Raw genomic sequence first — 14,236 nt, 5'->3', positions numbered from 1 at the left:
TCTCTCTCTTTATGTCTCTCTCCCTGTCTCTCTATATGTCTCTCTCTATGTCTCTCTCCCTCTATGTCTCTCTCCCTCTTTATGTCTCTCTCCCTGTCTCTCTATATGTCTCTCTCTATGTCTCTCTCCCTCCCTCTCCCTCTATGTCTCTCTCCCTCTCCCTCTTTATGTCTCTCTCTCTCTATATGTCTCTCTCTATGTCTCTCTCCCTCTCTCTCTCTTTATGTCTCTCTCCCTCTATATGTCTCTCTATATGTCTCTCTCTCTTTATGTCTCTCTCTATGTCTCTCTCCCTCCCGCTCCCTCTATGTCTCTCTCCCTCTCCCTCTTTATGTCTCTCTCCCTGTCTCTCTATATGTCTCTCTCTATGTCTCTCTATATGTCTCTCTCCTTCGCTCACTGTCTGTCTGTCTCTCACCCTGTCTGTCTCTCTCTCTCTCTGTCTCTCTCTCTCTCTCTCTCTCTCTCTCTCTCTCTCTCACCGTGGCTCATTTCGGAGCTCGTGCTGCAACCATCTGCCAATAACGAGCCTGCTGAGAGAGAGAGAGAGAGAGAGAGAGAGAGAGGGGGAGAGAGAGAGAGGGGGAGTGAGAGAGAGAGGGGGGGGGGGGGGGGAGAGAGAGAGAGAGAGAGGGGGGGAGAGAGAGAGATAGAGAGAGATAGAGATAGAGAGAGGGAGAGCGCGCGCACAGGAGAGCGAGGCTCCTGTACTCTCCGGCGCGCGGGGCTCTCCGCGGCATCAGACATGTGAGCGACGGGAAGCGGCTCTGCCTCGCGCTGCAGGAGGATGGCCGGAGGACGGCGGGGTCTCGTGGCCCCCCAGAACACGTTCCTGGAGAACATCGTGCGCCGGTCCAACGGTAGGATCCGGTTCTGTCCGGTTACACACACACGCACACACACACACACACACACCGGTGTTTAAACGGCTGCTTGTTGTGCGGAATGTCTCGTGGTTCTGGTGGGTCGTGTCGTCATCGGACAGCCCCTCTGTGATAGGCTGTTATAATTTCACAAAAGCAATATTTACACCCGTATTTTAAAATTAGCTGTATATATTTATTTATTTATTTATATATTTATTTATTTATATTTATATTGGTGTTTTTTTCATATTCTAAAAGTAGCACATGAGTTTGTCCTTTTTACCATAATTTTTTAGAAAATTAGAGTGAAGTTACACACCTTGAATTCAGATTTATATATATATATATATATATATATATATATATATATATATTATGATTTTTCATGTTTTAAAACTTTCATGTTCTAAAAGTAGAATATATTTTTAGCTTTTGAAATCCAAGCAGTACATTTCAGGCTATGCCTTGCATACGCTCCATTTGACAATATAAAATAATAAAAAACATTTGATTTAAACTATTAGCTTTCAAAAGATCAGCAGTAAATAAATAAATAAATAAATAAATAAATATATATATATATATATATATATATATATTGTTGCACTACTCTGCAATGAAAGCAAATCGTCGACTGTGACCCCGTTTTAGTTCTCATATTAAAAAGTGTAATATATGTAAAGATGAGTATAGCGCTCGTACTCTCCTGCCATGAATATTTAAATTATTATGTGAATAATTGTGAATAATAATAATTATAATAATTATTCACCTTATGTGTGACTGATTATTCACAATCATCGGATAGGAAACCTACACGGTAAAAAGTAAAGTGATCACATGTAGCCTGGCTAGCCTTTTATTTATTTATTTATTTATTTATTTTTAAAACATTTTATTTCGCCTCCTCAGCTTCAGTCCAGCTTTGTTGTCACTGGTTCATCTGTTTCTGCTCCTTTTAACCACTTTTCTTTTTAACTTTTCAGTTTGGACATTATCACATAGACAGACAGGTACCAGTGCTTCTACATACTGTCGTGTACCTGTATCCCTCCCTGGCTACTCATGATTATACTGTGTGTATGTATATATATATATATATATATATATATATATATATATATATATATATATATATATATATATATATATATATATAAATAAAAAAAAATATATATATTATATATATTGTTACAACCCAGTTCAGAGACTGCAACATGGATGGGAGACCAGACAAAATAAAAACAATAGATATACATTTATTTAAAGAACACAACTAGCCTAAACAAACAAATAAACTGTAGTGGCGAGCAGCCAATCAAGGGAGCCACCTCCGTCTTCAGGTGTTGCCTTTTTACAGCCGCCTCCCGGGCTCAGGTGTGGCTCATCGGCGAGATGAACGTAAAGTGGAATCAACTCCCCTGAAACGGTCGTTAATGAACACTTTGATACCATGTAGTGGTCTTATGTGGTCCATCTAGTGGTCTTATGTGGTCCATCTAGTGGTCTTATGTGGTCCATGTAGTGGTCTTATGTGGTCCATCTAGTGGTCTTATGTGGTCCCTCCAGTGGCCTTATGTGGTCCATCTAGTGGTCTTATGTGGTCCATCTAGTGGTCTTATGTGGTCCATCTAGTGGTCTTATGTGGTCCATGTAGTGGTCTTATGTGGTCCATCTAGTGGTCTTATGTGGTCCCTCCAGTGGCCTTATGTGGTCCATGTAGTGGTCTTATGTGGTCCATCTAGTGGTCTTATGTGGTCCCTCCAGTGGCCTTATGTGGTCCATGTAGTGGCCTTATGTGGTCCATGTAGTGGTCTTATGTGGTCCATCTAGTGGTCTTATGTGGTCCCTCCAGTGGCCTTATGTGGTCCATCTAGTGGTCTTATGTGGTCCATCTAGTGGTCTTATGTGGTCCATCTAGTGGCCTTATGTGGTCCATCTAGTGGTCTTATGTGGTCCCTCCAGTGGCCTTATGTGGTCCATCTAGTGGTCTTATGTGGTCCATCTAGTGGTCTTATGTGGTCCATCTAGTGGCCTTATGTGGTCCATGTAGTGGTCTTATGTGGTCCATCTAGTGGTCTTATGTGGTCCATCTAGTGGTCTTATGTGGTCCATCTAGTGGCCTTATGTGGTCCATGTAGTGGTCTTATGTGGTCCATGTAGTGGTCTTATGTGGTCCATCTAGTGGTCTTATGTGGTCCATGTAGTGGCCTTATGTGGTCCCTCTAGTGGCCTTATGTGGTCCATCTAGTGGTCTTATGTGGTCCATCTAGTGGCCTTATGTGGTCCATCTAGTGGTCTTATGTGGTCCCTCCAGTGGCCTTATGTGGTCCATCTAGTGGTCTTATGTGGTCCATCTAGTGGTCTTATGTGGTCCATCTAGTGGCCTTATGTGGTCCATGTAGTGGTCTTATGTGGTCCATCTAGTGGTCTTATGTGGTCCATCTAGTGGTCTTATGTGGTCCATCTAGTGGTCTTATGTGGTCCCTCCAGTGGCCTTATGTGGTCCATCTAGTGGCCTTATGTGGTCCATGTAGTGGTCTTATGTGGTCCATCTAGTGGTCTTATGTGGTCCATCTAGTGGCCTTATGTGGTCCATGTAGTGGTCTTATGTGGTCCATCTAGTGGTCTTATGTGGTCCATCTAGTGGTCTTATGTGGTCCATCTAGTGGCCTTATGTGGTCCATGTAGTGGTCTTATGTGGTCCATGTAGTGGTCTTATGTGGTCCATCTAGTGGTCTTATGTGGTCCATGTAGTGGCCTTATGTGGTCCCTCTAGTGGCCTTATGTGGTCCATCTAGTGGCCTTATGTGGTCCATGTAGTGGTCTTATGTGGTCCATGTAGTGGTCTTATGTGGTCCCTCTAGTGGTCTTATGTGGTCCATCTAGTGGTCTTATGTGGTCCATCTAGTGGTCTTATGTGGTCCATCTAGTGGCCTTATGTGGTCCCTCTAGTGGTCTTATGTGGTCCATCTAGTGGTCTTATGTGGTCCATCTAGTGGCCTTATGTGGTCCCTCTAGTGGTCTTATGTGGTCCATCTAGTGGTCTTATGTGGTCCATCTAGTGGCCTTATGTGGTCCCTCTAGTGGTCTTATGTGGTCCATCTAGTGGTCTTATGTGGTCCATCTAGTGGCCTTATGTGGTCCATCTAGTGGTCTTATGTGGTCCATCTAGTGGTCTTATGTGGTCCATCTAGTGGCCTTATGTGGTCCATGTAGTGGTCTTATGTGGTCCATCTAGTGGTCTTATGTGGTCCATCTAGTGGTCTTATGTGGTCCATCTAGTGGTCTTATGTGGTCCCTCCAGTGGCCTTATGTGGTCCATCTAGTGGCCTTATGTGGTCCATCTAGTGGTCTTATGTGGTCCATCTAGTGGCCTTATGTGGTCCATCTAGTGGTCTTATGTGGTCCATCTAGTGGCCTTATGTGGTCCATGTAGTGGTCTTATGTGGTCCATGTAGTGGTCTTATGTGGTCCATCTAGTGGTCTTATGTGGTCCATGTAGTGGTCTTATGTGGTCCATGTAGTGGTCTTATGTGGTCCATCTAGTGGTCTTATGTGGTCCATCTAGTGGTCTTATGTGGTCCATGTAGTGGTCTTATGTGGTCCATGTAGTGGTCTTATGTGGTCCATCTAGTGGTCTTATGTGGTCCCTCCAGTGGCCTTATGTGGTCCATCTAGTGGTCTTATGTGGTCCATCTAGTGGTCTTATGTGGTCCATCTAGTGGTCTTATGTGGTCCATGTAGTGGTCTTATGTGGTCCATCTAGTGGTCTTATGTGGTCCCTCCAGTGGCCTTATGTGGTCCATGTAGTGGTCTTATGTGGTCCATCTAGTGGTCTTATGTGGTCCCTCCAGTGGCCTTATGTGGTCCATGTAGTGGCCTTATGTGGTCCATGTAGTGGTCTTATGTGGTCCATCTAGTGGTCTTATGTGGTCCATCTAGTGGTCTTATGTGGTCCCTCCAGTGGCCTTATGTGGTCCATCTAGTGGTCTTATGTGGTCCATCTAGTGGTCTTATGTGGTCCATCTAGTGGCCTTATGTGGTCCATCTAGTGGTCTTATGTGGTCCCTCCAGTGGCCTTATGTGGTCCATCTAGTGGTCTTATGTGGTCCATCTAGTGGTCTTATGTGGTCCATCTAGTGGCCTTATGTGGTCCATGTAGTGGCCTTATGTGGTCCCTCTAGTGGCCTTATGTGGTCCATGTAGTGGCCTTATGTGGTCCATCTAGTGGCCTTATGTGGTCCATGTAGTGGTCTTATGTGGTCCATGTAGTGGTCTTATGTGGTCCATGTAGTGGTCTTATGTGGTCCCTCTAGTGGTCTTATGTGGTCCATGTAGTGGCCTTATGTGGTCCCTCTAGTGGCCTTATGTGGTCCATCTAGTGGTCTTATGTGGTCCATCTAGTGGCCTTATGTGGTCCATCTAGTGGTCTTATGTGGTCCCTCCAGTGGCCTTATGTGGTCCATCTAGTGGTCTTATGTGGTCCATCTAGTGGTCTTATGTGGTCCATCTAGTGGCCTTATGTGGTCCATGTAGTGGTCTTATGTGGTCCATCTAGTGGTCTTATGTGGTCCATCTAGTGGTCTTATGTGGTCCATCTAGTGGTCTTATGTGGTCCCTCCAGTGGCCTTATGTGGTCCATCTAGTGGCCTTATGTGGTCCATGTAGTGGTCTTATGTGGTCCATCTAGTGGTCTTATGTGGTCCATCTAGTGGCCTTATGTGGTCCATGTAGTGGTCTTATGTGGTCCATCTAGTGGTCTTATGTGGTCCATCTAGTGGTCTTATGTGGTCCATCTAGTGGCCTTATGTGGTCCATGTAGTGGTCTTATGTGGTCCATGTAGTGGTCTTATGTGGTCCATCTAGTGGTCTTATGTGGTCCATGTAGTGGTCTTATGTGGTCCATCTAGTGGTCTTATGTGGTCCATGTAGTGGTCTTATGTGGTCCATCTAGCGTCGCTAGAGGGAAGGCCAGGAAACGTCTTAATTAGTGTGATCATTTGTCACTTCACACACTCGATTAAGTCTCAGCTCCTCGTGGGGCCATTTTTTGTAAACATCAGCATGTTAGCATTGTCAGTGTGAGCGTAGCGGCGTTAGCATTTAGCTCCAAACAGACTTTTAATGTGTGTACGCCCTGAAGACACGCACTGACACACACACACACACACACACTCACACACCTCTGTTAATGGAAGTATAGAAACGTTAATCTCACGCCGTTAAATGAGCAGCGGCAGCTCGCGGATGTTAGATTAGCCTCATTCAGGCTGCAGTTTAATTCAGCATGACAATAAACTTTGGCTGAGCAATTAATCAGCACAACATTCTGCCCAAATTCACCCCAATTAATGAAATTACAAAGGATGAGCTCGAGCCTTAAACTGCACGTGTTCATTACGCCGCGCCTAATAGGGAGCATTCTTCTCCTGCTGGTGGCGCTAGAGGGAAGGTCAGGAAACGGCTTAATTAGTGCGATCGTTTGTCACTTCACACACTCGATTAAGTCTCGGCTCCTCGTGGGGGTTTTTGGAGGCACTTCGAACATCATCATCTCCTCTTTAGGGATTCAACGCAGGCCTACGTTTTAAAAAAAACAACAAAAAAAACAACTTCATTAAAGTGTGAAATATTTAGGAAGTCACTCCCACTGAATGTGGAAACTGGAGGAAAAAAAACACACAGCACTGAGATACAGGAAACAATCATAACCGCTGCTCGACACTATCAGCTTCAGTGATATTATCAAAATACTCTATATCCAATTAATTTGGCAGTAACTTGTCGTTTGGCAGTTAGACGAGAGCTGAGAGCTGATTGGACGGAACGCCAACATCTCACTCTTCTTCTCTTCTTCGTATTTCAGTGAAATGTGAAAACGCAGACATGGAAACGCTTATTGATATGATTCAGCGCAGCTTCCCGAGGATGTCATTATCTCTGATGTCCATCATGAATCCAATTAGAATTTGTGTGTAGGGGGGAGGTAGGGGGGGGGGCGGGGGACAGAGAATCATCACGTCAAGTTATTTGTCTGGTATAAAAGTAAATCCAGTCATAAGTCCAGTCTAAAGAGACAAAGAAGCTCTCACTCGCTCTGAAATAATACTAAAAAAATTGATGTGATTGGAGGTCAAACTTCCCTCAGTAGAGAAACGGATCCAGTCCCAGTGAGGCTTTAAACTGGTGACATTTAAACATCGTTTTTTAAACATTTAAATCGAGGATTAATAAGTCAACAAGATCACGAAAGCCACGACGAGACATTTGATGCTCGTTGCGGACGCATTGCCAAAGCACACACTTTAGTTCAATATCAGCACTGTTTTCAAAGAAGGCTCACTAAACTGAATATTAATATCAAAACACTGAGTGCCCTAAATAATAAATGTCGTGTACTTTTGTCGGTAAAAGTCTTCACACGTGATCGTCTACGTTGCAGGTGGGTGTCGGAAAGAAAGGAAAGATAAATACGTGATATTTATCTGTGTTTAGGGCTGCAGGATTATGGCTTTAAATGACAATTAGGATTTTCTTTGTATTTGAGGACACGATTATTAATCCCAATTATTCATTAGTCCTTGGGAACGGAAAAATGTTTTCCAGGTTCTTGACGCTGAAATTGAAAGAAATCACAATCATTAATAATTAATGAGACGGACTGCAGAGCTGCAGAAATGTCATTAAATTAATTGGCAACACTTTTACAATAATCAAGCAATAGTCTAATTAATCCTAAAGCAACAAAAATCTAGTTTTCAGCTCCTTCAGTGTGATTTTATTTAGTCTTTCTTCTTGTTCCATGACCGTGAACTGCTACGAGAGTTTTTATTGGACATAACGAGACATTATAAAATGTCACCGTGGACTCTGGGAAGCTGATGATTTTCGTATTTCTATCTACTTCAACGAACCGAATGGTTTAATTGAGAAAAATAATCGGCAGATTGACGCATTAACAAAGATAATTGCTAGCAGCCATAATCGACTGTGCGGCCCTACCGTGTTACCATGGTTACGGAAAACGTCTCTCTTTGTCGTGCGATGCATTGAAACCCCCCCCCCCCCCGGGAACGATATTTAACCCTTTTCCGGTTTGTTTGTTTTGTTTTCTCCTCCGCGGTCAGACACGAACTTCGTGCTGGGGAACGCTCAGATCGTGGACTGGCCGATCGTCTACAGCAACGACGGCTTCTGCAAGCTGTCGGGTTACCATCGGGCCGAGGTGATGCAGAAGAGCAGCACCTGCAGGTACGGACCGACCCTTCGTTCTTTGTCGCGCGCTGTTGCCGCGGAACCCGAGGGATGGAGAGTCGCAGTCGGATGTTCAGTTGTGTTGTTGTTGTTGTTGTTTTTTGTTTTTGTTGTTGCTTCTCCTGCAGCTTCATGTACGGAGAGCTGACGGACAAGGACATGACGGAGAAGGTCCAGAAGACCTTCGAGAGCTACGAGATGAACTCTTTTGAGATTCTGATGTACAAGAAAAACCGTGAGTATTATTTTTTTTAATTTTTTTTAAAGTACTGCAAATGTCACGTTAAAAAGGTGCTCCGTCTGACCTGAATCACCCCAAAAAAAAAAACGGTCCGGACACAGTTTTGGTGCCTTCAATGACTCAATTTAATCTCTGGTTAATATAGCATTTAGGAACATTTATGTTGGTATTGCAGTTTTCTGAAGAACATCGATTTACTTCATTTATTCAGACTAGCTGATTTGAAATCTGATCACTTGTTATGGGATCGGTTGACTGTAATTTATGTATTTTAGCTCTTCCTTTCTCTGTATCCAACGGTCTTTAAATCATTATCATTGTTAGATCTGCGTTTTTTGCTTTTATTGACCTTTTAGATTTGGTTTCCAGTGAGATATTAATTAGTTAAAATAGTGACTTTGTTGTTGTGAACATGGCCGTCGCTGATCTAGAAACTATATTTGCCAAATAAACACCTCCTCCGTACCCAGAATAGACATTGCAACACGGGGAAGCGGTCCAAACTTTACGCGTGTGTGTGTGTGTGTGTGTGTGTGTGTGTGTGTGTGTTTGTGTGTGTGTGTGTGTGTGTGTGTGTGTGTGTGTGTGTGTGTGCTGCAGGGATGCCAGTTTGGTTTTTCGTGAAGATCGCCCCAATCAGGAACGAGCAGGACAAAGTGGTCCTGTTCCTCTGCACCTTCAGTGACATCACCGCCTTCAAGCAGCCAATCGAGGACGACTCTGTGAAAGGTGGGTTGGGCAGCGCACTCGGGGTCGCTTACGCTCGTTAGCGACCCGAGTGCACTAACGCTCGTTAGCAACCGATGCTAAGACGTTTTAAAAGCATCAAAATTCACATTTTGAGTCGTAGAACAAAGTGTTAAAGTCTCTTCATCCTTTCTATAGTGTATCAAATTTATTTTACAACGCAGCTAAAAGAGTGTTTTATTATTATTTTGAGTGTCGCGCTGGACGAGCTTCATGTCGGTTTGTGTCGTCGCGTCATGACGTCTCAATAAAGCTTGTTGATTTAGTTTCTCGTCAATCAAAAATACCTTTTTTTCATCCTCCACTGTAAAAAAAAAAATATATATTTATTTTTTCTGTGTTACTTTTGGAGCATTTTTTTTTTGCATTTTGTTGCGCTGCATTGAAACTTGAACAATAATCACAAATGAGACATTATGATTAATGAGGGCTTTAACCTGGAGGCTTCTAAAACCTTAAAGATCGTTATTGTTTTAACAGTCTTGTTATTTTACTTTGAAATCCCGAACTGTAAAGATTCTTCATTCATTCCCTTTTTTTTTTCTTTTTTTTTTCGGCAGGTTGGGGTAAGTTCGCCCGTCTGACTCGAGCGTTGACCAGCAGTCGAGGAGTTCTCCAGCAGCTCGCCCCGGCCGTCCAGAAAGGAGAGAACGTCCACAAGCACTCGAGGCTGGCCGAGGTGAGATCATCTTCTCTCCTTTCACGAGACCTTTTTTTGGATGGATACAGATGCAGGCCGACTCTCACCTTGTGTCACGTGGTTTCTGCAGCGCTCTTCCATTTTGTTTTAGATGGAGCAGATGGTTTGAAGCCGATGTTTTATGAATGAGGACGCGAGCAGGAACATTGTTTAATGCGGTAATATCGGTGGGAAGAAGTACTTTTAAATTGATCCGAAACAAAGTACCTCTGACATCCGGCCTCATCCCGTTATTAGTGTTCACAGGCGGGCTGATGGATGGAAGTAGTTCCTGTTATTTACCGACAGCAACAACAACCCCCCCCTGTTATTAAAGATGGAAGTTGGCCCTGATTACTCCTCACCAGAGCTCCTAAGGATCCATAAAAACATTCTTTTTCTTTCTTTAAGTCCATGTTCAGAAGTATTTAAAAAATTGTATCCCAGTTTTTAAAAGCACGAACAAAATCTCTTTAATCACCTTTTTATCATAGCAAAAAGCTGTGTAAACGCACGTTATTGGCGGGTTTTCAACTCTCTGAGGGTCCTTGAACACATCACGCGTGACTAATGCTCCCGTCTGGAAAAGCGAATGAATCAAAAGCTCAAAATTATAATCATTTCTAATTTAATAAATCCGTTACATTCTACAGTTCAATGTGAATAGAAATTCAACTTAACATTTGGGTAATTTAGTGTCTCAATAACAACAGATATCACCATAGCATGTTTTCCTTGTAATGAATTTTTCTTTTCGTATTTACTTTTGTGAATGAAATACTTTACAGATAATCTTAATTTCCTTAATTTTATGAATAATTAAAACGCGACAGTTTTAAGTGAAATTATAGATAATCCCGTCACATTTAAACACTGTTTACAGAAAATGATCTGCGTTTTGTTTTTGTGGAAAATTCTTGTGTGTCAACAAGAAGACTCTTTTCATTAAGTTAATTAATTAAAAAAATAAAAATATGAGCATTGGAATAATGGGAATTTGGAAATGAAATCAGATGTATTATATTTGATTTACAGGAGACAATGTATTTTAATCTTAAAGTTAACAGTTAACAGGCGTGCGTTGGTCCCGTGTTGCTTCGTCTGTATATTATAATATATTATAATATATAATCTGCTGTCTTGGCTGTGGAGAAATAAACACCCTCTCTTTGTTCCAGAGGATAAGAAGGGGGAATGTTTCACTCCCTCGTCGACAGGCGTCGCGTCGCTGATAACGGCGTAATTAACGGAGACTAATCTCCTCATTAACCGCACAGCGATAACTTCCATCGGGCGCTAATGAAGACGGCTTTAATCCGAGCGATGCTGTCGTCTACTCCTCACCAAGAGTTTATTCTTTATCGGCGAGTTAATTTACTTATTTCACAGCGAATGCCTCGATACACAAGGAGATTTTGTAATGTTTAAGTAATGTCGACTTTACTGGAACGCAACTTAAAACGATATGTCAGATCTAACACGATATTTAGTCTCTCATCACGATATTAATATGATGAACGGCTCGTTTTCAGTGTCGGCGTGTAATTTAATTTAATGTATTGCTGTTATCGCGCCGTTGTTATTTTTTGCTCTGTTTTATTTTCATTGTCATTGCTCGAGCAAAAAATTGGTAGAAATGGATTAAAACAAAGGAAAAAATTAACTAAACTCAGTATTCTGAAAAATAAATGCGTCAAAAGTTGATGCAAAAAAAGCCAAAAAGTTTTTAAAAAAACGATTAAAGTAAATATTGTAGCGCTCAGTCAGCGACCGACTTCGGTTCAAATGTAACTAAACCTCGATCTCCGTTTCCCATATTTTGGTCCCAGGTCCTCCAGCTGGGCTCGGACATCTTGCCTCAGTACAAACAGGAAACCCCGAAGACGCCGCCGCACATCATCCTGCACTACTGCCTCTTCAAGACCACGTGGGACTGGGTGATCCTCATCCTCACCTTCTACACCGCCATCATGGTGCCCTACAACGTCTCCTTCAAGACCAAGCAGAACAACGTCACGTGGCTGGTGGTGGACAGCATCGTGGACGTCATCTTCCTCGTGGACATCGTCCTGAACTTCCACACCACCTTCGTGGGCCCGGCCGGCGAGGTGATCTCCGACCCCAAGCTCATCCGCATGAACTACGTGAAGACCTGGTTCGTCATCGACCTGCTGTCCTGCCTGCCGTACGACGTCATCAACGCCTTCGAGAACGTCGACGAGGTCGGTGGACTTAAAAAAAATAAATAAATAAATGTATTCGTCTCGTAGACACGCGAGAGCCTCGAACGACGGTTAATATTCTGAAGCAGAATGTAGTTTAATTGCGTTTTAATTGGTTTTTAAATTGTGAGAGTTTTTACAGTTTTGTGCAAAAGTCCTCAGTGTAAAGTATAACGTACAAAGAGTATAATATGTTTACTATGAGGCCGTGAAGATCATGGAAACTAGTCGAGGTACGCTGGTCAGGATCTGCAACATTCAATAACAACTGCTTGTTTTCTCTGGAGAGTTGATGCGCGTTGATCCGCGCTGACAGGCGTCCGTGTGTTCTGCAAAAAAAAAAAAAAAAAATCAATTGTGTGCTTTAGTCAGGTCGACGTGGATCCACATTTATTCAAAGTTATATCATTTGATTTTTTTTTTTTTCAACAGTTTTTTTTATTTTTGACCGGAGCAAATGATCCAAATCAACATATTCGTGGCCGTTAAAATTCACGTGAAAATCCTACAAAGTCCACAAATTATCACTTCCGAGGAAACGTTTTTATTGTCCTCGGTCATCGTCAGAAACCGCAGATATATTTTGGGATAGATCCTTTTCATTTGCAGACACTTAACAAATCAGATTTATTGCCCAGTAGGTTTTTTTTTTTTTTTACTGTTGTTTTGATGCATAACAAGATCACAGATTTGTGCACTGACGTGCAAGATATTGACCAACGTATCAATTAACAACACACACACACACACACACACACACACACACACACACACACACACACAGACACACACACACCTAAAACCAACAACAACGTTTTCACTAGTCAAAACACTTCCTTTTTGATTTATTAACAACCCCATCTTTAATATCAGCTATTGTGCACGTGTGTGTGTGTGTGTGTGTGTGTGTGTGTGTGGCCCCGTGAGTGAGTTTCAAGTCTCTACAGTTTTCCACTGAAATGAATTCAAACCATTTTTAAAGGAGGGTCGTGTCTTTGCTTGCTGCTACTCAACAATCTGAGGTCCGTGGATGACTGGACGTCCTCGTGAAGCTGCGTCTGTGTCTAGTTTTTGGATGAATGGCACTCGGCTAAATAAAATGTAATCGTTTTATAATTGCGAGCTCATAAAAAACCTAATTTGTCGAAAGTGGAAAGGAGATTGAAGATTTTAACCTTTTTTTCATCTCCGAGCGCCAGCGCTGAAAGGCCGGCAAATGGAGAAGCAGTGCATTGTGGGGAGGGGGGGGCTGAGTGGTGTGACGAGAGGCCGTGGGCGGCCGAGCGGCTGCGTGTTTCATACGTGTTTTATGAATCTTTCATAGCGACTTCATCCGCCCACGACTGTAAAAAGCCCTGAAGGGGGGGGGGGGGGGGGGGGGGGGGAGAGGGGGAAGAGGGGGAGGTCGTAAAATACAACCGACGACCTCAGTCACGAACCGGAGACACCAAATCATATATTTGACTTTATACCGCGACCTCTGCAGTGGTGGTGGTACTCTGTCCTGTGCATTTTGGGGCAGAAATGCAGTATAAATGCGTTATTTTCCCCTATAAAAAAAGATTTTTTACATTTATTTTTTTTTGCATTGACCAGGTCCCTAAACGGTTCTTGGAGTTGCGTAATGTGGGTTTAACCTGGAAGGCTGAGGCTCAATGGCACATCATGTGTGATGATGGGAGGCCGGTTCACATTTTGAACTGGACGTGTACAAAATTAACCTCTGAATATTGACAACTATGTAGTTTCCAAATTTAGACACCGGACACGTTTTTTTTTGACACGTTCGCCATAAAATGTGTGAACGGCAACAACAAAAAAAAAAAACGTTGATCTTCAGGTTCTCAGCTTTCAGATGACGTGCGCCCCTTTTTTTAATGCGGCGCGTGCACGTTGGTTGACCTCCGATGAACCGTTTCCAGGTTCTCATTCGAGGGTCAAACAAACTGCAGAGGTCGGCGGCAGCGAGGGAAGGCTCAGCTGTGGAGCTTCGAGCGAGAGTTCTTTGTGTTGGCTGCGAAAACAAACGGCTGAAAAATAGCAAAGAAATGTTGAAATGAAACAGTCGAAGGAGGAAACGGGAGTTTTAAAGTAACGTGTTGCTGGGGGGGAGACTTGGTGTCGCTCGGCGATGAGCAGCCGGAGGACGAGACGTTTCTACGAAAGCTTTCAAGTCTTTCACGTGATTTGATGTGACGGGCGAGAGGGCGACTCCGAATAATGC

At 43.1% G+C, this 14,236-nt stretch overlaps 1 protein-coding gene across 1 annotated transcript in view; it reads left to right on the top strand.

Annotated features, from left to right (window-relative positions):
- Positions 1-648: 648 nt before the first annotated feature.
- kcnh1b (potassium voltage-gated channel, subfamily H (eag-related), member 1b) overlaps positions 649-14,236 on the top strand; it is a 34,994-nt gene continuing 21,406 nt past the window's right edge. The window contains exons 1-6 of the mRNA XM_034559002.1: positions 649-860; positions 7,997-8,120; positions 8,252-8,358; positions 8,965-9,093; positions 9,672-9,790; positions 11,620-12,012. Of these exons, the coding sequence (XP_034414893.1) occupies positions 788-860; positions 7,997-8,120; positions 8,252-8,358; positions 8,965-9,093; positions 9,672-9,790; positions 11,620-12,012 (945 nt within the window). The 5' untranslated portion in view covers positions 649-787. The remainder of the gene's footprint in view (positions 861-7,996; positions 8,121-8,251; positions 8,359-8,964; positions 9,094-9,671; positions 9,791-11,619; positions 12,013-14,236) is intronic.

This window comes from Cyclopterus lumpus, chromosome 1 (genome assembly GCF_009769545.1).
Source record: "Cyclopterus lumpus isolate fCycLum1 chromosome 1, fCycLum1.pri, whole genome shotgun sequence".
NCBI classification, from domain to species: Eukaryota; Metazoa; Chordata; class Actinopteri; order Perciformes; family Cyclopteridae; genus Cyclopterus; species Cyclopterus lumpus.
The sequence above is the reverse complement of the archived record's forward strand: the minus strand, read 5'-3'. Positions and strand labels throughout refer to the sequence as shown.